The 27,841-nt window shown below is 35.7% G+C and overlaps 2 protein-coding genes across 9 annotated transcripts in view; one reads left to right on the top strand and one right to left on the bottom strand.

Annotated features, from left to right (window-relative positions):
* Positions 1-4,162, top strand: part of FRG1 (FSHD region gene 1) — a 30,347-nt gene extending 26,185 nt beyond the window's left edge. Inside the window, exon 6 of the mRNA XM_081752696.1 lies at positions 3,678-4,162. Within this exon, the coding sequence (XP_081608822.1) occupies positions 3,678-3,825 (148 nt within the window). The 3' untranslated portion in view covers positions 3,826-4,162. The remainder of the gene's footprint in view (positions 1-3,677) is intronic.
* An 8,715-nt stretch (positions 4,163-12,877) lies between these two features.
* The window catches only part of SCCRO4 (DCN1-like protein SCCRO4), a 92,226-nt gene continuing 77,262 nt past the window's right edge, over positions 12,878-27,841 (bottom strand). For all 8 annotated transcript variants that reach the window (XM_081752693.1, XM_081752689.1, XM_081752688.1 and 5 more), the window contains 2 exons: positions 27,371-27,578; positions 12,878-24,991 (listed from right to left, as the gene is read on the bottom strand). In XM_081752693.1, coding sequence (XP_081608819.1) covers positions 24,921-24,991; positions 27,371-27,578 — 279 coding nt within the window. In that variant the 3' untranslated portion in view covers positions 12,878-24,920. The remainder of the gene's footprint in view (positions 24,992-27,370; positions 27,579-27,841) is intronic.

Genomic DNA, 27,841 nt, shown 5'->3' with positions numbered 1-27,841 from the left:
CTTACTTTGTAACTATTACATTGTAATATTAAAAACAGCCTGAAAAGATAGAACTTAAAGGTGAGTTACGGTCGCTATAATGGGATGAGGAGGTCGACAGGGAATATTTGTATTGAAGTCAAAGAAATTAAAACTAAGATAAGTGTAGAAATCCTGCTAGACTTTTAATATACAAATGGAGTATGGCCGATCCCCAACACTTGTCCCTGTCCTGTGGTGGTTGGCGAGTATCAAAAGGTTGAAAACCACATATAAATCATGAGAAGCTTAGTACTCGTATCATATAGTAGCCCAATACCCTTGAAAGAACCATGATTGACGATATAAGGTTTATATGGAATATTTGTAGAACAGTGTTAATCATTGAAGAAATAGCATGATTTTTAATGTTAAAAAAAAAAAAAAAAAATGAAATGAAATGAAATCTTTGAGATTTATGTCCCATGGTCATGCCGGCTAGGCTAAAGGAGACGATGACGATGAGAAATTAATGAAATGATGGAATGAAGAAAGTGGGAGGAAACGGGAGAACCCCGAGGAAACCCACGCACATGGTGTTTGTCCACTACAAAGTTCATTTGGCGCGACTTTTATTGCTGAGGAGCAATATCTAAGGTAATCATATTCACATTGGATGATTAGCGTCTCTCTCTAGCACCAAGGCTATATGAGACGTGAACTAGCAGTTTAATGTGGTATTCGAACCACCGTAATATATTCAGATTTCAAAAGTCTCCACGGGGAATCGAACACGGGATTCTGTACAGCAAAAGCGCGCTTGCTAGACGCAAGACTAATGGAGAGGGCTAATCATATGCACGTGTTTTTTAGAAATTTTTTGGCAAGTAATCCGATGATGCTTCTGCATAAACCGATCATTGTAAAAATCGCATTACCTTTTCATGAAAAAGAATATGAGTTTCATAGAGCACTTGTTACTGGTTCTAGTTGTTTAAACATAAAAATGAATCGTAACAAGACATTGTATCACAGTTTGTTGCTGTATTCGACGTTGAAGAACGTACTCTCATTACACACATATTTAGTGTATTTTATTCTCTGTTTATGTCATCATTGGTTTGCCTGATATTTCACCTTACTTCGGAAGAAACTGCGAGAAGTAAATAATATCGAACAAAATTGAAACACATTCCGATTATCTTTCTCAGAAACAGTCCCTCTTTTGAATTATTCCACCATCACACCTGACATTTTACATCCTTAACTCGCTTTTTTTTTCTTCTTTTTTTTTTCAGATCATTTGTCACACTACCACATGTAGTTCATGACTCTGAGCTACTGTGTGTGTCTTCAATACGATATATTTTCTTAAATCATCGTGAATTTCGTCTTACAAGAATTCTTCAATTGTCTTTTTTTGTTTAAAAAAAAAAAAAAAAATCTAGAAATCTATCTTAATCACAGTTCTATCTTGTAGTATTTACACAGGCCATCTCTTAATAACAGCTCAAGTAGCATGTCACTAATCACTCAATTCCCAGCAGAAGTCCTTCTTATTTATCACTTTCATGGTGCAAAGTTTACACAGTGTAGCTCAAACAATCTCTGTCTAATTTTATGAAGGAAGTATTGAAATATATACAATCAAGTAGGTACAGCGGCAATTTTCGACAGCCAATTATTAAGAACATGATTGCCATCTCGGTCCAAAACTATATACGCGGTGACTGTTATCATCATGGAAAATTTGCTTAATATGTCGTAGAATCTCTGGCAAATTTAGTCAAGAAGGAACGAAATGGACTTTTCTTTTAATTTTACATCCCACGGTAATGCCCTTAGGATAAAAGAGAACGATGATTAAACCTCCATCGCACGCGTGGCCATTTAGGCTAAAAGAGAACGATGATTAACCCTGCATCGCACGCGTGGCCCTTTAGGCCAAAAGAGAACGATGATTAACCCTCCATCGCACGCGTGTCCCTTTAGGCTAAAAGAGAACGATGATTAACCCTCCATCGCACGCATGGCCTTTTAGGCTAAAAGAGAACGATGATTAACCCTCCATCGCACGCGTGGCCCTTTAGGCCAAAAGAGAACGATTATTAACCCTCCATCGCACGCGTGGCCTTTTAGGCTAAAAGAGAACGATGATTAACCCTTCATCGCACGCGTGGCCCTTTAGGCCAAAAGAGAACGATGATTAACCCTCCATCGCACGCGTGTCCCTTTATGCTAAAAGAGAACGATGATTAACCCTCCATCACACGCGTGGTCAATTGTAACATTAAGGCACGCGCGCGGAATCTCACTTCGCAATATTTATTTATAGGCCTATATCTTAATTTTAATGTGTATTTTGTTTTGAAGCGATATTAAACTGTTTCATATTTTCTTTGCAACGGTTTTGACGATTGGGGATGTATATTTTACAGCACAAACTCTTTTAACAGTTGTAAGAAAACTAAAATTTCTCTATCCGCGGAGTGTGACTCCACGGCGCGTGCGACGGTGGGTTAATGAAAGTGAATGTTTGAGAAATTAAACTTTTTGAACTCTCCCACCAGGAATCGAACCCGGGACCACGTGCGCCAAAGATATACATGCTAGCCATCAGTCCAGCGAGAAGGACTAAATTCTGTGTGGATGAGACATTTTTTTCTGTCACCATTTCTCAAGGATATAACCTATTTATCGTAACCATCTTGCTTTAAAGGCGTCTACATTGTCATTACTATTGACTTCCGAGTGTTCGGTTCTCTTATCTCAAATGATGATGGATAAATCAGAGTTGATTTAAGGACAGTTTTAGGACCACTATTCTTCTTGCTTTAAAATCATCTCTTTATCAACATTCAGAATTTGGTTAAAGTAATAAATGGTCTTGCAGGTAAATAGCCAGCTTAAAAAAAAAAAAAAAAAGTATTAAGAGCTTTATCCGTCCAGCTCAGTGAGTACATATTTTGAGAGTGACTTATCTAGAAAATGTTTGGCACTAGCTAATAATTCATTCCAAATTATAAAATAGAATGTCACACACTGCAATATACAGATATTTCAAAAATAATGAATTAATTTTAAAAGTCCATATATATTGATAAAAACATAATACAAAAATGGTGTAAATTACAAAATACTCAAAAAATCTTGTAGCTATTCTATTACAAATGCTCTGTATGTCCACCAGCAGCATCACGAACAACATCTAAACGATAGCTAAATTAGTCATAAACTTTACACAATGTATCTGCGTTTACAATATCCTGTCTCTTCAAATTAATGATACCAACGACGAATGTTTTTGAGTGCAGGCGAATCAATACCAAAACGTAGACGAAAAGCACGCTGAACTGAAATCACTGACTCAGTCTTTGCAAACTGCAGCACACAAAACGCCTTCAGTTGAGTGGACGCCATCTTACTTCTGACTGAGTGCAAGCTGAGATGACGTATTGACTGACATCTACCGGCGATTTTCTGAAACTAGGCCACGCCCATTCAAACAACACTTACTTCCTTGCCGGCACCCGTCTCCTTTAGCCTAGACAATCTCCATTGATTTTAGTTTTTTGTTTTCAGTATTGATCCGTACATACATGAAAGCGATTAGGTTTCTTCTAGGATTTTCCATTATTATTATTTTAAATCAGTTGATCATTATTATTGTTTTTGTACGATAAAGAGTATTACAAATGATATTTCCTTTATATTTTCAGGAAAAAATTCCAAAAATTCCAAGATAAAAAACTGCGAATATGCCAAGAAGATAGGTCAGAGTTGGAGCGAGCCAGAGAACAAGGCAGTCTACATGAAGCATTGTTGGACAGAAGGAGTAAAATGAAAGCCGATCGCTATTGCAAATAACAACAGTTGTTCTGCTTAATTCGTTCTTCTTTTTATATCTAATTGTACAGTCAGTGACAAAAACTGTTTATGTTTTCCGAATGTAAGGACAATTTGAATACAATTTTCAGTAATTAAAAAGAACGTAATTTTCTGTACGTTCCAGTCTTGAAACTCGGTGAAACTGTGTACGTTCCACCGTTATTTCCAAATTAAATTTTACCAAATGGAAAGAACTTCTGTCGCTGACTGTACATGTAACACTGGTACATGTAATCCCGACGGTAATAATATCGTATTGCTGAAAACATTCTGTACATATTTTATATTGTAATATATGTATCGAAACATTACAAAAGGAATGTAGTATTATTGCTAGTTTCAGTTGGATAATTAAATGAGTTAATATACGAGGCACATCCAGAAAATAAGTGTATTAGATTTTTATAGGCTTCAAAAAAATTATTTAAGACAAAAATTTTACATGCTTACATTAGTACATATGCGAATTTTTTTTTTTACGTAATCGCCACCCCTCTCGATGTACTTAGTGAGACGAGAGATTAATTTTCTTATGCGTTGATCAAAGAAGTCTCCAGCTATCTTATTTGCCCAATTCTTCATCTCCACCTTTACTTCCTCGTTAGTTGAATTTTTTTCCCCACCCATGGAGGTGAACAGATGATAGTCTGAAGGCGCCAGGTCAGAGAAATGCACGGACGGAGTGGTTCAAAACATCCCATCCGAATGACTCCAAAAGTTGCTTTGTTACGTTTGCCGTATGGGTATGTCTATGGTAATTCACGTTACGTAATGACGTATATTTTGAAGGATAATAACCACAATAAACGTAAAAGCTCTTTTTTTTTTTTTTTTTTTTTTTTTTTTTTTTTTTTTTTTAAGGAAAGCTGTCATATTTATACAGATAATTACCAAATATAGTCATTTTATATGATACAGCAAACCTAGGAGAAAAGAAAATACTATAGTAACTCACGTTACAATTTTTTTCCCTACATTCAGAACCTGTGATTTTTTAGTACATTTTTCTTTTGTCCTGGCATAGCTATGTGTATGAAATTACTATGTAAGATAGGGACACACACAATTTAATTATGACAAAAATATTACATTTTTATTTACATTTTATGACTACTTATTTTAGTGGAATATGCACAGAGTCGGGTAACTGACGTTACGGTAACTCACGTTACATTTGTCAACGGTCTTTTGTTATTAAGTATAAGCAACATACATTTATAATAATTTGAAATAAGCACAGTTTAATTAGGTTGAACATTGAACTTTACTTTAAGGAAAGGTTTCATCAGTTATATGAAATTTTTTTGGGATACCGACAGAAAAAATAAGACCTATGTAATAATAAATAAGGCTTGTATAATATAATCAACATTAAAACTTAGTAGATGAAAGGTAACCTATGGGAAAAATAAGAAAATAGTAATTCTCTGAAAAAAATTTAATGATGCCAGCTACATACAACTCTATTTTTTATCAAAAGAACAACTTGACTAAAAATTATAACTATATTTCTTTCATGAATTTTTGTTCCTATTTCCGTGGACATACCCGTATGCGTTCTGGCATTGTCGTGCAGAAAGTAGACTCTCTTCGTCAAAAGTACCCTCCTCTTGTTCTGAATTGCTTTTTTTCCCCCCTCTAAATCTTGTAAAAACTTCAGACAAAGATTTTCCCTTCACAACAAGATAACAAACACTGCAAATCTCGCACTTGGCGGCATATTTTAGCAACATCTTTCACGGGAGACGTTACTGTGACCACAGTTTTGGTCGTACTTACGCATGATTGGGCTCACTGGAAATAGTAGGAGCTAAGCTACACGGGAGTGTGACCAACATAGCAATAACAAATTCCCTCTGCCCGCGAGGGCCTTAGTACACTTATTTTGTGGACGTGCCTCGTGACTAAAGTCGTTTGCGAAGCAAAAGTCGTATTTCGTCGCATCTAACTTCCATTGAAAATTGCTACATAAGGCTCTTCGCTAAGGTTTAAATTAAGTGTTGGGAGTACTCTTCTCTTAATCACAGGGTCATAGTTCCGTTTTATTTAATGACGCATCATTAATGATAAAACATTATAAATTCCGGCTTAAATGAAATCTAGATATTTCTTATAATTTTGTACCGTATTAGTTTTCAAAATCGATTTTTTTCTTTCTTTTGGAAAAATAATGTAGGCTAGGTACTTTGGTTTTTAAATAAACTGAAAAGTATATATTTGAAAATGAATTGCAGTATGTATATATATTTGAAGACCTTTTAAATTTATCTTCAGTTTTATGTGATCTGAACATTTCGCCTTCTGCAGAAGGTTCACGGAGCTTTATATCCGTTGTTGCCAAATCACATCAGAAGGGTAAAAAAAGGGAGGTAACCAAGGGTACCTGACGTATCGCGTTACATCCATATATACGTGGGCTGATCAATAAAGACTGGTCATCAGTGTTTATGAGGTGAATACAACAGCAAGGCATAGAAAACGAAATACGTCTGTCTGGTGGGAGAAGTGACGAATAGATCAAGCAAGTTTGAAGGTCATGACGTCAGGAATGTGACCTTGGCAGCCATTCAAGCACACGTAGTTTCAGTTTCGCATAAGGCAACATGGAAGTGAAACGTGAAGAACAGTACAGAAATTCTGTTGAGTATCTTGCAAAGATTAACGTTCCGTGTGTACCTCATCCTCCATATAGCCCTGATTTATCTCCTTGTGATATATTTTTCCAACTTTGAAGAAACACCTCCGGGGACGGCATTTCGCATCTTCAAGGGCAGTGATGAAAGCTTCTGAGGCGATTTTGAAGGATCTGTTCAAAAATAGCGGCTTCCAGCATGTCTTTGATGACTTGCAAAAACGTTGGGACAGGTGCATTGCATGAAATGGGGACTATTTTGAAAAAGACCATCAACATTTGGAGGATTAGTAATTATGTGTTAATTTATTTATGATAATTTTTTATTGATCAGCTCTCGTATAAATGAGTTGCTCTATTTCTTGAAAGGAGAGAGTGAGACAGAGGTATTTGTTTCTGTGAACGTGCTTATAGACACACACACGCCTACATTTTTTCAGTGTGAGTAAAACTCAGTTATTTCTAAGAATAATGAGCGTAGGTGGGTGGTTAGTATTCATTCTTAGTAATCGGGAGCTCATGGTTTCGAATCTCAGGACATGCCCTTTCAGCATAGTTTTTCGAGGGTTTTGTCAGTCCCAATCAGGTGAAAAATACTAGGGGGTTAAAGAGAAATTACTCCACTTAATATTTTTAGAAAAAAATTTCCTCCCCTACTGAAGGGGATGGAGGTGAAAATAAAGTTATGTTATTTTCAAAAGTTCGCAAATTAACAATGGAATTTCATATATAATTAATAATGAACTAGTGATTAATCTCTAATTTTACATAGTTAAATAATTATGGACATTCAAATATGTAAACTCGATGTCGAAACATTCCGGTGCAAAGTTATTATTATTATTATTATTATTATTATTATTATTTTTCACACCTTCTCTTCCCAGTTCGCCTCTTATGATTTTGTTTTGTGGTCTCACGCAAAACGAAATTATAAAATAATAATTTTTGGACCAATTAGTTCAATACTACGGAAGGAAAATTACGAGAAGCAAACTGGAACTATGAAAATGTTTTTGTCTGGCTATAATACAATTCCAGTTTTGGCAATACTGTTCGTTGTGAGAAGCAGGCCCGCAACCAGCCACAGAGGTCTGGGGGGACCAAGTCATTAAAACATCTCTTACAAATAGCTGAATTGTGTTTTTTGTATTAATAATAGCATTTTGTGTTAAGGTCTGGAGGTGCCACGAAAAGTTTAGGAGACCAGGGCCTGGTGAGAAGAATGAACAAACCTGGCGCTGGAATGTGCGATAGTTATTGTGTCATTGTAGAAAGGGATATATTTCTATATGTAACCCTATAGGCAGAATGGAATGAGGTGGATACGAAAACCGGATAGCAGTGATAGCGCAACACAGTTGGAAAACTAGCGAGTGAAATTTTCAACTCGCTTAAAAAAAGTGAAAATCTTTTACTTCTTTTGTGCATAAAAATATACACCTAATTATAATAGAGCATTGTGTACAGTACCTACTTATACGCATGCACCATCCAGGCTTTGATAGGTTGTTTAGTGGCATATTATTTCAGTAGAACCCGATCCCTTCACATGTTTCTTTTCCATGTTCACTTCTGCTTTAAAAAAAAAAAAAAAAAAAAAAAATCCTAATTTTGAAAGTTCAATAAGTTGAAAGCGGTTTTTAAAATTAATAGCAACCCCCATCTGAGATTTTGCTAGTTTAGTTGTTTTAACACGACGGTTTTCTTTGATCTTGTGATGTGCTAGCAAACAATAATAATAATCCTGTCCTGTGTCATCACTTACAATTGCGAAACTTTTTGCTTCATTGCTGCAATAGATACTCTAGCAATTCACATTTCGCCATTCTGCCACTGGTAACCCTGTACATCGGGTAGAATAACAGACCAATCCTCTGCAAAATCAATGAGTGACTGAATATTAGGCAAATGTTTGTGCTTTATTGCGCATTTTCAAATCTTGATTACGAAATCCAGAGGCAAAGTGGCATGATCTTGTTTTTAGGATATGTAATACAGGGTTTTCATAAAGTCTGGACGGATTTAATTTGCTTATAATTTTCATAAAAATGCTCATAATGAAATCAAATAAAGTACAAACGGTAGCGGAAGGATTAAATTTTTAGTTGGCAACACTGTTAGATAAGCGGCAACTCTGAACACGTTGGGAGAGGGAGGGCAAGGCCAATTCTGGTGTGTCGAAAGTTCACCAAAGAGTTCAAAAAGCCGGCACCGACTGAGAGTGCAATCCGAAAGTGGCATGCTAAGTTCTTGGAGACAGGAAGCGTCCTGGACCGTCCTCGAAGTGGGAGGCCGCCAACATCGCCTGCAACAGTGAGCAGGGTAAGGGAAAGCATCATCAACAGCCCACAGCCTACGCGAATGTGTGGACGTAAATGGCGCCCAGTTGGAGATGTGGCAGTGAATGAACTGAGCTGGTGCAGATTACAGGTAAAAATTTAATCCTTCCGCTACCGTTTGCACTTCATTTAATCCAATATGAGCATTTTTATGTAAATTATAAGCGAATTAAATCCGTCCATACTTTATGAAAACACTGTATTTTTAGATCTAAAACTCTTGTAATATTTTTATAAATTTTTAAATCTTTGTTTAACGTCCCACGATTATGTCTTGTAGGTTAAGGGAGACGATGATTAAAGCAAGTGAATGATAATGGAAGAATTGGTGGAATGATAAAGTAGGAGGAAACGAGAGTACCCCGAGAAAACCCCACGGACACGATGATGTCCACCACAAACTTGCTTGGCCGAAGATCGAACCAGGGACCCCACGCACCAGAGGTAAGCGCTTTACCACCGACCTCCTCAGAATTTTTGAGATTGGTGTTATTCAGAGAGAGAGGGAAAGAAAGAAACAACTTTGCTCTGCAATTGTTATAAAACCTTAGTTTTGAACATATGTCTTGATTTTTTTTGTTTTGTTTTGTTTTGTTTGTTTGTTTATACAATGTAGCAGTAAGTATACTTAAAAAATTCAAAAATAATCACTTACTTGTTGAAAGGCTTTGTGATTTACAATTTCTTTTCTTTTAAAAACAAATATAACTTCCGTCAGTGACTTATAACAAATATATATAACTACAACAAAATATATATTTTTCTCAAATTCTGTCCAAGTTGGACATATTCAAATTTTAGAAAATCAGAGATAATAATTTTCACCCGTCTGCTTGACTTAAGAGATCGATTGTGCCCAAACTGTCTAGATAGAAAGTTCACAGAAGGGGCCGCGGTGGCTCAGTAGTAGTGTTCATGGGGTCCTTAGTTCGATCCTAGCTCGCGCCAAGAGGTTTGTGGTGGACAAACACCGCGTGTGAGAGTTTTCTCGGGGTTCTCCAGTTTGCTTTTGCCTAGCCGACATAACTGTGGGACGTAAAACTGGAAAATTTCGTTTTTTCAAAGTTCACAGAAATACTCTGTGTGTCCCAGACAGTTGTGATTACCTTAGATGCAGATGGGCTAGAGTCCTCACCACTTCGAATGCTAGTAACTTTATAAATGTTTAAAATTTAGAAAGTAAGCCAGTGTATTCACAAAGTTCTATTAAATATACTAATACCAGTTTCCACGTCATTTACATACAGGCCAGGAATCTGGGTGCGTATTTTATAATATTCCGCATGATACAAAAGTTGTTAAAACTCAAATACTAGAGCCTATTTCAAGTGTACCCTCAGAAAATATGTGAAACGTAATTCAGCCCCATCCCCGCCCCCTTGCAGAGAAAGCCTTCCTATTGTTTTGGGAAAGAAGTGAATGACCTTGGCTGTGTTGCCAATTTGTAATTCACTCGTTTGGCAGTAGTTCAATGTAGCAAACCTGTCCGCATCCAATTATTGAAGGACCTCAGTCACAGCAATTTGTCCCTCCTCTTTCGAAGGAGGCATGGGAAAACACATCGGCAGCAGCACCAGTAGGGGCACGCTTGAAATGGAAAGGCTCTAGTCAATTATGTGCGAGTCCTCACACCAATTTCTCTAAAGGTTCGAATTCAATATTTCATGTGGTCTGGAGCACTGGCTGATTAGAAGATGAACTGAGTGGTGTAATGATTAACGCACCGGCACACTAAGGCTAGCCAAGCCGAGCAAGACAGACAGGCCTGACTGCAATGTCTGTTTTGTGAACGTTGGAGAGGCCTTTGTCTTGCACGTGTTCGAGCGAATGTACACTATGAGGCTTTGTTGCATTACTCACAATAGTTAACTTAGGCTAGGCGTTCCTGTTTTTCGATCAATTTACGGCAGGAGATCTGGGTTCGATTCCCGATCTAGTTATACGTTTTTCACTCTTTTAATGTCTTTGAAATGGCTTACTTTCAAAGATGTTTGTATCGTTTATAGACTTACTTATTTAAAGAGTGAGAAGTAGTGAGTATCTTATTATGAGTGCACTGAATACTAGTATCTTGGTTTCTTCCTTCACCGCGCCAGATAATATTCGATGTAACCATGACTTGTTTGAGCAGTCCTTGTCGATGGAAACTTTTCGAGAATGGCTTCTACGAAGGAGTTCCGTACTATTTCCATCCTTAAACTCTTTCTAATCATTTTCTTATGCCACTTACAACGATGTGTGGCCCCGCGTAGCGTAGTCGCTAACGCTGTCGCCTTTGGTACGTGCGGTCCCGGATTTGATTCCAGGTGGGGACGTTCGATTGAAAAAGTCTAACAGCTTTTTTAGGCCAGCCATCTTTAGTGAGGTTTTTCTGGGTTTTCCTCATTAACATCAGACAAATCCAGGAATTGTACCCAACATAATGGTCCTACGTCACTTCCTTTCTTCCTCACCAATTCTCCGGACAGTGATCGCTGAGGGACGTATCCCTCATATACCTAGGTATGAAAGGTTAACATAGCCATAGATGCCGAAAACCCAGAAATCTAATTCCTCACACTAACCCTACAATGATGCATTTGTCACCTTTGTCTTTTTATCGCCGATGAACATTTCTGGCGGCAAATCTCTACTTGAAAAAAATTCAATTACTTGACTTTTTCTTTCTTTCATTCTTCACAATTCAACGTGTGCGTGTGCTATACAAGTTAACGTTAAACGTCTCACAGACAGATGAAACTACCTGCCGCGTATTGAAACAGATTTCTTCACTACTGCCTTGTGAACTTTCCAGTCCAGTTAGAAATATCACACGTTCCCTTTCAATTCAAAGCATTGAATCCACAATGGCGGATTTCAATATATTTGTCATAGCGTTATAGCATTATAGGTTGAACTCTGAATACACAGTATGTCAGAAAAATAACGGAACTTTTTTAATTAAACAAAACGAATTAGATATTTTACCTACTGTGGTTCTTTTTATTCAAAATACATCCCTTCCGCATCAATACACCACAGGACACGTTCAACCAATGCTAGAATACAGTTTTTAATGTCCTTTTTCGGAACTACCTCAATAACCCTCGTCACTGCACACTGGACGTGTGTAACATTGTCATAGAATGTTTCTTTCATGGCCAGTTCTAATTTTGGGAATAGCACCAAGTATCATCACCATTTACAATCGATTCCAGGAATGTTCTGTTCCGTCTGGCTGCTTTAATCATGTCCTTGCAGTGTTCAACGGCAGCAAGTGTGTGCTCGTCAGTTAAGGTGTGCGGAACAAATCGAGTACAGACTTTCCTTTCCTTAAATCCTTTGCTACAGTTTCGTCAGTCATGTCTTTCGTCGTATTTAATTCCTCCGCCATCCATCTCACAGTCGAATTCGCATCGTGGACGATCATTTCGCGTACTTGTTCCACCAACTCATCGCGATTTATGTTTTTCGGTCTGCCTGGCTTTGGGTAATTTTCCAAGGACTTATGACCGTCCCGGAATCGCGTATACCACTCGAACACACGTGTACGAGATAAGCACTCATCACCATACACTTGTTTCATCATTTCCAATGTTTATGTAAATGTTTTACCTAGCTTGAAACAAAATTTAACATTGGCTCTTTGCAGCTCCATCGTGTTTTTGTGACACATTTCTTGCTATAACTTGACACTCCGTTAATCAGTTCTCATGGTTGTGGTCTCGTTTTGTTGCGCAGATATCCAGCTTGTCGATGATATGTTGCTTCAACAGATGGAGCTAGTGGTTATCTGTACAGAAAAAAGTTCCGTTACTTTTCGGATATACTGTGTATGCATCCTACAGCTTCCATCAGTATCGGCCGACATGTTCTGCTGTCTTCATTAAGATCTTATTTTGGGACATAAAATGATGAATCCTGACTTTAGTCCGTAAGTTTGGACAGGAGTAAATAACAATGATGTTACTTTACCACAGTGCTTTCTTCTTCCGTACACTGATCCCAGAGTACATTTTTAGACAACGGTACAAACAACACATGGAGTAAGGTAAATTATAATAATAAAGCACAACAATAAAAGAAAACAATTTATAATTGAAAGTCGTTGTACATGTCTACACATTTTTTATGTCGATTTATCTACATGTATGCCTGCGTTATTCTTATCACTTACAGAACCTTAAAAACTATATATCTGAGCAAATTCTCTGACGATGCCATACCCGAAGAAAAATATATTTACCTTTCTTTCATTGTTTTCACATCTCGTCATGGAAATAAAGAAAAAAATATAATCTTTCGAATACTATATTATTGTATGGTCTCGCCCCGTTACAAGTATCCATAATCTTAGAAAACAATAAATCAGATCCCATGGTCAAGGTACAGTCACATATATATACACATAAACGTGAGGAGCTAATAAAGTAAATTCAAAGCCATTTTTTACATTTATACTCAGGCTATCACTTTTGTAGAATATGATTTACAAATAAAGCAACTTTTGCTTCAGGTATAATTCTTATTTCTTATACGTGTGGGTAAATAGTTCAAACTTGTTAAGAAATTGCCTCATAAGCAGACAGCACTTCTTGCACATAGCATATTACCACTACTACATCTCGGGTGGTTTAACCCCTTAAGGACATTCAAATTTTTCCCTTTATTTTGTAAGGGTATTTTCTACATCTGATTTTTACGAATAAGTAAAATCACAAATTCAGAGTGAAAAATCATCGATTCAGCCAAAGATCAAACACAGATTTCTGCTTCATTATCCCCATATATTAACTGCTACGCAACCGATTCTCTCCCAAGGCCGGCCAAACATTTTTTTCTTTCTTTTTTTTTTATGAGACTCGACGTCATTAAAAAATATCGGTTATTTATTATATTTCTCACATATATAGGCGGATAATTCAAGCGTTATGTGTACATTAAAAATACTCATAACACTAGCACATCGAGTATTGAGAGCACAAATGTCACATGTCCAATTTTTCTCAATATTGACTTTTGTCAACTATTTTGATAGCTTGATACCTGCTGTGTCAGATGCACAAATAACGTATGTCGATTGTAAATAGCTCCTTGATAACACAGTCAACAAATGTCGCAAAGCTCAAACTCTGCTTTGCTAGGGCACACTTATTACTTCGAAACAATCTCCTGAAAAATTTAGAAAATTGGACATGACATTTTGTGCTCTCAAGACTCGATATGTCAGTTGCTGTAAAAGACCATGTGATTTAGGACGTAATCACCGCTCTAAAGAATAAAAATCTGTGGCTGGCCTAAGAACTAGACAGTATAAATGTTAAAGCACCAAACATCATAATCTGGGTTCGATCTCCACTATTAGATATTTTCACTTTTTCATTTTAGTAACACATGGTATACAAAAAACATTTATTTCCATTATACTATACAGCAGCCGAATTGACGTTTGATGTGAACCATAACCACGAGTCCCATTACTGCCGAATTAGCAACGAGAAATTAGCTTTCTGCAAACAAATGTTGACACTTGGAAAAGATTCCCTTTTCACTAGGAACGTACGGCAATTCGCAACAATAATATGTAACATTAGTAAGATCATGTGTGTTCAATGTAAGATCATGTGCGTAGTAATGTGTGTCCGTTTGATTCGAATGTTAGAATGAAATAATGATGTATGTTTGATATGTTATTTTCAACCGCGCTCCGCTTTCTTCGGCAATCGAATCTAGGATCCTATACAATCAATATTTTTTATTTTTAACCAATGAGCAAAAAGAAAAGAAAAGACCTCACGCAGGAATTAAATGTGTCGAGCAACTAGTTCATCTAAAAAATTAGACGGTTGCAGGCACGAATTTTAAATATCAGAATTCCTCCGTTTCCTTCCATTCATTTTCTCTCATTCCTCTCACTCACTTTATTTCACCAGTTAAATTTTAACCCCTAGTACAAATGAAAAAAAAAAAGTTATGTAAAGAAAAGTATTAATCATACCGTATGCCAACCGCAATATTCCGGACCACTAATGTGTTATGTCAATTTAATTGGAATTTACTTTTCACAATAAAGGAACAGGTGCAAAAAGAAATCACAGCAATACACAAATTCTTTAAAATATGAACGAACAAAGCTCGATTCACTGTTATTTCATCAAAATCACCAGAATAATTTTCCTTGAAATCCTCATTTGTTGTCGAAATCCTTATCACAGCGTTGGCAGCTCCGCTGTAAGCGGGTTGGTCGAGCTAAAGCCAGCGTTCATGCTAAAAGTCAATTCGGTTGCCGCGCACTCTAGTTATTCAATCAACGCTACATTTGACATATGTATTGATTGAAGCTAATTTCAGAAATAAATTATCACCACATTTTTACTATCGTATGTTCAAAATTTGAAACTATAGTTGAAAGGCAAATAGTATAATTCAAGAAGATGGAATTAAATTCCAAATTCAGTTCTGTGCCATCGACCTACACAGATTTATGTTAAATTTACACAAGAATGGTATACATTGAATTAAACTACGGCAAACGCTATTCTGATGAAAAAATGCTAATTTCTATAGGTAATACTTTCCGAAATATTAATGCTATGGACAGAAAACACTTTCATGTTCAAAAGAGGTAAAGTTAGCTCTTGAATCCTGTATTTCATATGAAACAGATGTCCAATAGTCCGTCACGTATTGGAAATAAAAGACTTTTTTTTTTCTTCAATTGTAAAGTAAGAATAGTCAAGCTTCAGCGAAATCTTTCTGGAAGAAAATGTTACTCGGCGATGATATTGCGTTTAAAAGTGATGTGTGTGATTGTTCCTTTTACAGAAGTAGCTACTTCAGAAATATTACTTTCTCTTACGCACACAGAATGGAAGAGGGAAGAAATAAGGAAATTTACTCTTATCCAAATATTATACAGGGTGAACCTGAACAATGTCCCGAATTCCGGGAGGTGATTCGTGATATCAAAAGACAAATAGCCCTCTTGCATATTGTCGAATTCCGCATTGTAACCATGGATATTTGAAAGTTTTCCAGTTTATGGCAAGTTATCTGTGAATAATAGCATTGTAGAAATTTTATTTTTACCGCTTCTTCACTAGCAATACAAGCGTAATAATGTTGTGAAATAGGCCCTTGATCGAACATGGAAAAGTTCACTGTAACGTCACAGTATGTCGTGATTATTTTTCTCTCTGGTATTACTTTGAAACTGACATGGTTTATTGTAATTATTTTCTGTGGATCACGCTTTTTTTTCGTCTCTGCAGTACACACAATGAGAGCAGAAAGTTACGACAAAACCACGAAAAGTTTTTTTTTTTAAAGTTTTGTCTAGATTCTCTCAACTAATACGTTGCTACGTTTGTCAACTGGAAAGGTGTACTATTAGAAAAGAAACTACCTTCTTGCTAATGTAATTAGAAAAAGCTACAGCCGATTCGCTCTCTACCCCCTTATTTTTTACAATTTAATTTTGGTTTAAATCTCGCTTAAATCTTTTAGATCAGAGTTTCTTAACTCTTTCAAATCTGAGACCCACTTCGAAGCATATGAAACTCAACGGGACCGGGAAGTGCTAAAATTTACATCCGACATTTCTACACTTATGAACCGTGTATGGAAGTTATGCTTCCTATTCTCTCTCGCTCACTTTGTTCCACATAAGCCAAGCATATCGTTTCTTAATAACGACTGACTTTAGTCTTAGATTTGAAGGCATACTAATTCGATTTTCGTATCGTACATCGTTTCACTTCAATCCAAGAACTTTTTTAACCTAAGCAGAAGTTTCGCCTGATGCGACAACTTTCAAACTCACAAAATTATTCAGAATCCATCAGTGGGTCGCGAGTCATTGTTTGAGAATATTTTGAGTTAAAGTACAGTACTATTTCCTGATTCAGGCCAGTAAATTAGTCACTAGAAGAACTAGGGAAATGATTAAATTTGGAAAACAAAATTAAGGAAACAAACTGCAGATCTACCAGAACTTAAAAAAAATTGAAATCACACTATCTTGGTTGTTAGTACAAGGTAATAACTTTTCAGTCATTTTAATATATTTGACGAAAACAATTTTGCACAGGTTTCTCAAGTCCCTATATTATAGGTTTGGGGAAAAAAGGGAATTAGGGAACGGAATTGTTAGTTACTTGTACAGCCCGCTACACATATATTCTTTTGGGTTACATAACCTCTTAACCCCAAACAGAATAAGAGAATTGTATACAGGATATATGAAGGGTAAGGGGGGAAAAAAAGGAATGTCACAAAATTGCATTTTCGAGAAAACGGCGTTTTAATATTGAAACCAGCGTGAAAATAGGGTTAGTCAAATTCTTTGCCCCTTTTTACATTGATATTTCTACAGCTATGCATGCGTGGCATATACAGTCAAATAGAACCAAGAGTCACCAACAGATAGGACAAAGCACCCGAAAAAGCACGCACATGGACATTCCTTGTTTTTTCCCCTTACCCTTCATATGAAGTATCTCCCAATATTTTCTCCCATACAGAAATCATAATTCCCTTTTTCAACATGGGTAGACTCTAGTTGGCATGTCTATGTCGATTCGAGCATATGACGAGCTAGAGCGAGATGGATTTAAAGATATTTCCTTGCCACTGAATTCTTACAAATTCATCACTTGGAGAAATCCCAATGCTTCCAGGAACCTTTCCTATGAAAATTTCAAGCGCCATATATATATGCGGATGTGAACTTAGCATTCAGTTCTTGAATTTCATATAAGTGGAAACGGCCTACGCTTGCTTACATTCCTTCATATGCAAAGTGATTCAAAAAACCCTACATGGTTCTAATTTCTAGTATTTTTGTAAGATCGGATTGTTAAGGACGAAGATGGAAGGTTACAGTGTGGAGTGAAGTATAAAAACCCCTTACCATTATTCGCATTAAATATCACGCATACTTCAACAGCAATCTGCCATCACGATTAACTGCCCTATATGATCATGCAGAGCATATATTGATTATGAAAAATTTGTCAAGACCGGTTTCATTGCTAACAACTACAGAACGAACAGCTGCCTACAAACAGGCCTTGTTATCACAGCTGCCACACACAAAGCTCTGTGTCCGGCACGGCCTATGTGGAAGACAATCTAACCACGTCGAGCCCTAATTTTTGAACACTTCCAGCTGTATGGTATTCTGCTCTGCTTTTGTCGGAATGTCAATAAATATATTCATACAACATGGATCGGCAGAAAGTTTCTAATATGGCCGTCACGTTTACTGGATTTTAACCCGTGATTTTTTTTTTTTTTCTGTGAATATTGTCAATTTTCCGAGAGTGTATTACAGATATCACGGAAAAACCTTAATCAGAGATGTGTTCCGGTGCTCTGCACAAAACATAAGACAGGTTCCGAAAATGACAACTCGAGAACCGATTAAGTAATGTAAGCCGATTAATTAACAGCGCCATATATATAGTGTTAACTTTTTTCCCCCTTTTTTAAATCATCTATATTAACAGGATTTATGTTCTATGTTAATTACAAAACTATATCAATCGTTAATGTAGTTCTTCTTTCTCGCCCCAACTGGCTAATAATTAGTGTTCCTTTGCCTTTACTAACAATTCCAGCACAACACATTATTAAAAGCAATTTTACATTCTTTATAACCAAACGTGGTATTATATTTCTACTAGATTTAAGCAGATGCATATTCAGTATTTATTAAAACTATACTTGCTCAAGAACGCTCACAATTCAACTATGAACTTTTTTTTATTCATTCATTTTATGAGTTATGATATACAGAAGGTAATCTTGATCAACGAAATGTAGTTCTACAAACACATTAGCTTTCTTAAAGGGATCTGTGCAGACGATAGCAATACGTTATTTATTTATTTTTTCGAAACGTTCACAGTTTAATTATAATTTGAGTGTTTTTAAGTATAATGAGTATTTCATTACTGAAAAAAGACCAGCATACAAACTTGTACCTCTGAAGCGACAACTGCATGTGTGTTAAGCTCTGCAATCACTTTTATTTGAAGTTACGTGATGCGTGGTCAGTACAGAGGGTCCTTCTGATGTGTGGGCTGCATATGGAGTACATTCGGAAGAGTCGTTATGTGCTCATTAAACTGTACTCTACAGTGAGAATATTTTAAGGTAAACGCTCAATAATGGTAAATTATTTATGATATTTCATGGAGATTCGTGTATTATGTAAGTGTTTTCTTAGGTGATTCAAGTGTAAAAATTACGGAAGTTATTTTAAATGGTTCTTGTATATGTACGAGGAGGGGAGGGTTAAATGAAAATCATGGAAGTGTTCTAAAATTTAGAATCTCCGCAACAATGGTAAGAATACTTAATTTATGGATACGATTTGGCGCATATTTATATAGTTGGTTTAAAAAAAAATATTGCATCCAAATGCACTAAACTGTTTCAGCAATTTCTGTTGCTTTCGTCAGTAGTTCTGGAAAACACACATTAGTCTCTTCATTTTTTTTTTTAAAGTAAGCCCAGTTAAAAAATGATTAGGTTTAAACTAATCTTGCTAGTGTAAAACCCCTGTTCCCAATTAGAAAAAAAAAGGGCTTGTGGTAATGCATCCTATCACTGCACAGGATGTACTACGAATGGACTAGAAATAGGAAGTCTTGAAACTGTGACAGAATTGCCCTTTTAGAAGCCTTCTGCGAGTGGTGCCGCCATGTTTACACTACTGTCTCACCCTCGGTGCCATCTGTCGACTATTCTTCCACATATCCCTATCATTGACTGGTAAGCATACGGAACATAGCATATGTACGGAGATTATAGAGGCTTAATACGTGTTATGTAAAAATTTCTTCACCTGCTTTCAAGCTTCAATATCGGTGGATTTTTTACAATTTCTGTACGAAGTAACTTATTTTTGCGAAGAGACGCATTATCGAGAAAAGTATTTTATGTGGGGGACTGACAGTAGTATTCATACCTCTTGAAATTATGCTATGTGTGAAGTACAGTTACACAACATCTACCTATTCCAAATGATTTATTTTTCAAGTTTTATATATGTAAAGTATTAAAATCTCCTTGGCACTATTTTTAATTCAGTCAATTAGTGCCAAGGAGATTTTAATACTTGTATATACCTGAAAAACAAAAATAAATCATTTGGAATATGTAGATGTTGTGTAAATGCACTTCACACAAGCTCAGTCAGTCCCCAACTTATATGTTAATAATAATAATAATAAAAAAGTCACTTCGCAAAAATAACTTATTTCGTATAGAAATTTAAAAAGGCCGCTGATATTGAAGTTTAAAAGTATGTGAAGAAATTTTTACATTAACATGTATTAAGCCTCTATAATCCTCGAAAAAGAATCCTTGCTCAGGTATATGAAATACCGAAACGTTTTCAGCTTCTAGGAATACTGTAAAGTAAGAACTGTTTTTATTCCTATCATTGCTACAATCACAAGAGAATCAAGCTTTGTTTCTAAATTTAAAATTTTCGCTTGACTTTTCCTCGTATTAAATACGCCGACCACTACTAAATTCAAATTAATTAATTAACCCAAGTTAAATTTTATTCTCATGCTGGAAATAAAGGATCTTCCACTGTTGACAATTAATAGCCAATGCATTATGATTATTTCTATGTAGTGAACCGCTTAAGAGCTATTTCTTTTCTTCAATTAAAAAAAAAAAAAAAAAAAAAATAATGTCTGATGATTGGACTCTACCCTTTTGCTCCTCATGTTAACAAAGTTTCAACTTTTAAAAGAGAGAAACAATTACATCATCATCAAATTCAATTTCCAGTTCTCATGTTTCCGTAATTTGTCAAGTCAAGCCAGGGGAAAAATCACCTTGCGAGCTCAAGTATACGCAGACTGTGAGACAAGCAACCTTTTGTATTCAATATTTTAGAATATCGTATTTTACGGACTATAAAACGCACCTTAATCTTTAAGCAATTAAAAAAAAGAAAAACAAAAAGAAAGGTAACATTTTTCCAGTTTTTCGCAAGCTTACGGTCTGCATATTCTTATGTGTGGTTCTGGGTTTGTGGTGAGGTCGGATGGGGTAGAGTGGGGAGACAGTGTTAGCAAGCCTGTAAATCCCCGCAACTCATGTTCGTCGCATCGATGCACTGCTGCTGCCAGTTGAATCCAATGTTGCCAAATACAGATAGGTTTCTCGCGGCATTGTACATTTTTATATTCGAGTATAACACCCACCTGAATTTTGGAGGCAATTTTTCGAAGAAAAAAAGTGCGTGTTATTGTCCGTAAAATACTCCCAAATCACTTCTTCAGAATAAACCTGTCATGTTTATGCAAAATGTAATTCAATATTTTTACAACTATCTGTTTTTCGTTTACCATACAATCCCGACTTTGCACAGGATTCAATTTATATTTCACTCGCATACCTAAATGTAGTAAAAGCTAATTCTTGCTTGAAGTACTATATAAAATAACGCCCAAACGAAAATAAGTGCTTAATATTACATAGGTCAGAACCAACATTAAGCCTTACAATAACTCATCTTTTACATGAATGGAGTATAACGTAAAGCTCCATTACGAATAACGGAAATACAGATACCAAAAATTATCATGCCATCTGAAATAAACACACAACAAACACAAATTTGACTGCATATTTGCTAGCAGTACAAATAACAAAATATTACTCCTACGCAATAAATACACAAAACGCCAATTCTTACAATAAACTTTTCGAAAAATAGGTGCTTGATTTTTTTATCTCTACCTTAGTTTACTTTATTAACTCCTCTGGACTTATCTTGTGCTTCATGATAAGTAATACTCTGCCTTATTAGAATAATAAATAGCGCTATTCCTATATTCCACCTTACCCTCACTTGCAATCTTACTCGTTATAACTTTGGTTTCAGCTTCACTCACTGGGAGGTGTTATGAAATCTTCATGAAGCTCGTACAAATTAACTTTCCCCCCTTCTACGACAATGGATCGATTCGTCAAGGATAAATAACACATCTCTTCTTTTGTACTCAGCAATAAAACACCTTACACAAACACAAGTCACTCGGCTGAGAAAGAAACTTCTCTCCAGAGATACAAAATGCCCTGAACCAAATTAGGACACACGTATAATATTACCAATATATTATTTGGTAAACTTACAGAAAATATTAATTAAAAGCTAGCTGCATTTCGATGTATTTTACAACATTGATTATAATAGGGACAATAGCATGGTCACTTGCTTCTTTAGTTTAAGAAACATATAATACAAGAAATAGAGGATATCTCAATATTAACTAGCGATGCCCATTATTCGTGATTGCTGGTAATGTAATGTCGGGTTTAAAATAAAAAGAATAGTACAAAATAAACAGAAAATGACCTGTACAATTGTTACGTGTATCAAATGAACGCATCTATAAAATTGTGTACTTTTACAGTGTTACATAGGTAGGTGTTAACTATGATCTTAAGATCACGTCAAATTAAATAGGGATTGAAGTTGCGGAAAATACATAACAGACCACTGAGAATACGATTTTTTTTTTTTTTTTTTTTTTTTTTTTAAACTTATGTGGGAATTTAGCAACACTAGCCTAAATAGAAACCAAACAGTTCCTTGTTTTACTTCTGCCAAACTGGAGGAGTCTTCTGTCATCTCAAATCACGGATGATTTTGAATCATACGATTAGTGAACAGAAACATGCGCAGCAGAACGGTAGTATAACGCAACTAAAGGAAGCTCGAAGTTTTATACAAAGGACTGAGGTTTAATGGCGTATGAGTTACCAATGTTAACCATCCACTTCAATTCGAGGAGTGAACTGATTTGGACAACTGAGTATGTGTGCCAATAGGACTTACTACAGTAATTACATTACAAGAGTTTATTTACTAACTCTGAAGCGAGTTGACTTAGATAACGTGCGTTTCTCCATGTATAAACATCATCTGTTGAGAGAAAACAAGTTGTTGCAACACTGCAAGTAGCAAAGGGTTAACTTTCTCCGAGGGAATAAAAAACCGTAATTATACATTTATCAAAAGACAGGAAACACACAGGTGAACATCCATCAGTGAGGGGAAAAAAAAAAATAGCGAAAAACTACACTCATCTGAGAAAACTACAACGCTCTACGGAAACAATGTGACGTCAACCTGGTCCATGCTCAACAAGCAAGGAATTCATATCACTTCTGAAAATTTACAGTTCATTTCTTTCAAGAAGCTGGAGCTAACACCGAAATACCAAGCTACACCATTCATTTATCACAGCTGTCACTCGATCTCATCCCATGGATTTCTGTAGCTTTGGATTTCTTTCAAGCGGAAGGGACTCTTGCCGAGCGAGGACCATGTGTAATCCATGAAAACTCTGTCAAGAGAAGTAGACAATGGTTTTGCTTTCTGGAAAGAAATCAATTATAGTAGAAACTCTGGCGCAGCACATGGTCCAGAGAAATTGCAATTACATGTGATGCTGCTCTAGATTATCTATGCGCTTTGGGATATTAAATTTGAGTACTTATACACGACTCAGTTCTTCGTATTTCTATTTATAAACTTTCGATTTTAAGGAAATGGAAAGATCTGCAGATGCTCTGTTCAGTGCAGGGAGACACTGAAGACTTGCCTTAGTCTTTGACTATTCAGTTAAACAGGGTAATCGTCGATATAAAAGTAATCACGGACTAGCAGCAATCCCTTCTTTTCTAACTTCGCCTTCACGTCTTTTATACAGTATATTCCTAGTAGATGACAGGAATCCCTAACAATAACTTAAAATAAAAGCTTGCACATGACCTGTTGATTTAGTTGAAAAGGATGGGGAAAAATTATTACATTCCATGGATTGTCATATTTTAAGCGTTCCGTTATGAAGAACACCTGATTGTAACATCAACCAACTGTGGTTACTAGTTTACAAGTTGTCGCTCAACGCATTAGGCTACTGAAACGTAAATGAGAAGACAGAAACGACTATACTTCTCCCTTGTCTGCTTACACTTTCGATGCGATTTTGCTACCGTACGCTACATTTACTGTCATTTGTGAAGTCAATACATTTTACAACTGGCGGACGTGACCAATTCTTCTTCTTTTTTTCCCCATAGTTATTGTCCTTCGTATATTCTACTTGTTAATCATCTGTAATAAATAATTTTTAAGCAAATTAAGAAAATAAGTACTATCCCCTCTGTATTAATTCCCTTTAAATTATAGAAAGTGCCGTAATATAACTGAACCATTCAGAAATTATTCGAAAAAACATTAACAATAGAATATTTACTGTACACTGAATATTACACTCCAATCAATGTTGATTTTTATCACAACGAAATACAGCTAGTCATTTTAATAACTCTCACGATTCCGAAAGCACTCTTGTATTATTTCAGCTAATATTTTGTCCTTTTGGCGCTTTCTTTTCCGCTTAACAATATAGTACAAACTTAAACAATTCCTTTTTCCTACGTATACTGCAGCAAAGACAGTCAGTTGACACAAACCTTCCAATTTTTTTTTGGCATTTTTATTTAAAATAAGATTAATTACACTACTTCATGTTGAGCACCTCTTCTAAAAGTTTTTGTTGTGCTACGTTTCGGAAAAGTTTTGTTTGTTTTCTTTCGTTTGTAACTACGGTTATCACATACACATTGCTTCACAGCGCATTTTGAAGTAGTAGTTTTTTTCTTTATATATATATATATATATTTATGTATAATATATATACTGCAATATGTGTAATTGTGTAGGCATGTCTTTATTTTAACAGAGGAAGCATGAAATATATCTATGTATCAGTCTTTTTTTAAAAAAGAAAAAAACGTGTAATTTTTAATATATATATATATAACAACGAAGACATTTACACTTCTTTTGGGGGGGAGGAGTAGAGACACTGCACTAGTGACGCAACTGTTGATATGCCATTCAACAGGCACAAATAACGGAATAACAACGATAATGTTTGTTGGGCATCACTATTATATATATATAGATATAGATATATTATAATATGGCATTCAAGACACATCTATGCACTAGGGCAGGTCTCATCACAGAGCAGAAATAGGTGGTTTTGCGAGGCAGATATAAACACGTCCCGTTTTCAGCTTTGCGCTGAGCCAATGTTTCTGTTTGCATTAAGCCACTCTACGAATTCATCCAACATCACAGGCCCTGAAACGAAACAGAAAAAAATTAAAATGTTTCTGCAATTAAATAAAACTTTCATTGAATCTTACGCTATATTGTTGAGTTACTAAAAAAATGAACGAAGATTCGAAAGATTACTATTTATAACTATCTTAAGTCTACATATCATACTAACTTTATTTCTTTAATAATAATTCTTTAACATGTTGGCTACCAAGCCTCTTTTCTGAGATGTTTCCGTAGACAGTATCTATGTGTTTTCCGATGCTCAACTTTTTTCTCTATGATTATAAGATACATATATAATTAGATCTTCCAGTTTAACGTCCCACGATTATGTCTTTTAGGCTGAGAGAGGCGTATGATTAAGGTAAGTGAATAACGATTAAAGAATTGTTGGAATGAGATCCCACGCACCAGAGGTAAGCGCTCTACCATATATAATCAGTTTAGATAGTTTTTACAAAGGGTATCACGGGTGAGTCCCATGACTAAAATTATTTAATTTGTATCACGAGACTCACTGATAGGAAAACACAGGAAAAAGTGTGAGATTGAGAACGGCTTATGTTGTGAAGGTTGGCTATACATCAGTCTGTGTGCTATACATCATAGTCTAACTGTACCGAATTCAATTCCCGCTCTGAGCCCACGTTAATTGTAGATTCTGTTCCTCATAACCTCGGTGTTGCATAAATAACTCAAAACTCTTTAGTACTGACATATTATATATTAACAATATAGCTTAATCTCAATTTTAAAGAACTTTTATATATATATATATATATATATATATATATATATATATATATCATTAGCTAACCCTGGAAACCTTTCTTCAACAAAAATAATCGCAAACAGAATTAAATATCGCATATTTATAGTGACACATTCGCATAGTTTCAATTGACAACAAAAATGATACAATCCAATTTGTATATATCAGTATCTGTATTCAGATGAAACTATCTTTATCGCCAACATGTTTCTGTTAATCGAACTTTTAAATAGAGTCATTTTATGTGCATTATGGCCTGTGCACAGAAGAAAACACTGTGCTACTGTAAGATAACGTTCAAAACATAACAAGATTAACTGTATAACTAAGGTTGTATAATATTAGGAGTGGATAACAATTATATATTTCGTTAATGTGTACTGAGCTATAATGTGTTTATAAGTGTAAATCTGACTTTTCGTTTCGCAAAAGAAGAAGTAAAGAAAGAAGCGCTTCACCTGACAGAATGAAGAAAGTAGAAGACACTTCCGCTGCCTTCACTGGCAGAATTGTGAAAACATGTAAGAAAAACGGGTTAGTGAATATAAAACGAATGAGTTACGAACCCAGTCACGCAGATACCTGCAATGTACACCGTTATGTTTATAACGAAAAAATTACTTAAATTGGTGAATCATACGTAGGAATTGCACTCGAACTGATACCGTATATGAGAAAGACAAGAAGAAGAAGAAGAAGAAGAAAAAAAAACAAAGAGCAGCGCCAGAAAATTTAACTTACCTCTACTGTAACTGTACTGCCAATTCTTAGGAATTAAATTTGTACTGACGTAAGCACCCAAATGATTCTTTCGGCCATTAAATTCATGATTAATGCCCATTTGAGTGTTTAATGAGCGCACATTTAATTATTAACTCTTTCTCCTTGACTGTCGTGGCAGCCCCGACAGCTTAATATTGAATTGTGCTCGCACGTCGGATGAGACCCGCACAAACTTTCCATTCACGCAGCTCGTAGGTCGGGGCTACCACCACAATATTTCTTATATTGTACGTTTCTGCAATCCATCCGGAATTCGATGAATTAATTACGGTTGGTTTTCGTTCACTTTTTTTCGCGAATATTTTTTTCCTTATCGGAATTCTCCACGTTATATGACATAACAAAGATTTAGAACGTCAGATACAATCCACGTGCTATGCTTGAAATTTTAGACTAAAATTAAAGTAGTCTATTACGAAACTATTTTCCGTGGTGATAGCAATAATTACGAACCTCAGGAAAATGAAGGTGAGTAGTAACAAAGATTGTGTTGTTTGTGGTAATAGGAAGGTGCAAGGAGAAAAAAGGGAAATGTGTCTTGTTGCAAGACGTTCCAGATACAAATAGAAAACTGAAATACAGACTCAGAACAGTCCGTACGATAAACTATCATATCAACATCTTAATTTTCTGTAGAACATAATATGTTCGGTTACTATCTCCGACAGAAAAAACACGAGTGCATAGGGTAGAAAGGGTTAATATATATGCATAGAGTACAAAGGGTTAATATACGTCCTATTACATCATTACGTAATCGTATTACCAATGTTTTTAGTTATTAACATGATTATACTTAACCAAATAATTTTAATAATGAAATAAATGTTTCGAGTACTTACATGCTCCGTCCACATCGTAATTTGACAAATCATTGCTTATAGTACGAGAAAATTCTAATATGTTGCACCACTGATCTTTATTAATTACTTTATATTTAGATTGCTCGAGGAAGCCATTAAATTGCGAGAAAAGGCTCCAGTGCTTGCCCAGTAGAAGTTGCAGCATAATCTTTGCAGTGTCCATGTCCATGCTTCTCTGATCTTTATCCTGAAAAATGCGACACACGGTTACGTTATCAACTCCAAAACACTATTGTTTAAAGGGTGTCCCAAAATTCACGCAAGATTTGAATTTTGCGCCATTTGTGCGGTAAGGTGGAAAAAAAAAAGCGTGACAGCTGACAGTTCAGGTTATGATAAATGGAGCGCTATATGAAAGAACAACGCGTTTTCATTATTGAGCAATATTTTTAAAATAATGGAAGGTTTGGCAGCTACAGTTCGCAATTTTCGTACGAAATATGGTCAGAA

The sequence above is a fragment of the Thermobia domestica genome, chromosome 3 (assembly GCF_964235325.1).
Source record: "Thermobia domestica chromosome 3, izTheDome1.hap1.1, whole genome shotgun sequence".
In the NCBI taxonomy this organism is placed as follows: domain Eukaryota; kingdom Metazoa; phylum Arthropoda; class Insecta; order Zygentoma; family Lepismatidae; genus Thermobia; species Thermobia domestica.
The sequence above is the reverse complement of the archived record's forward strand: the minus strand, read 5'-3'. Positions and strand labels throughout refer to the sequence as shown.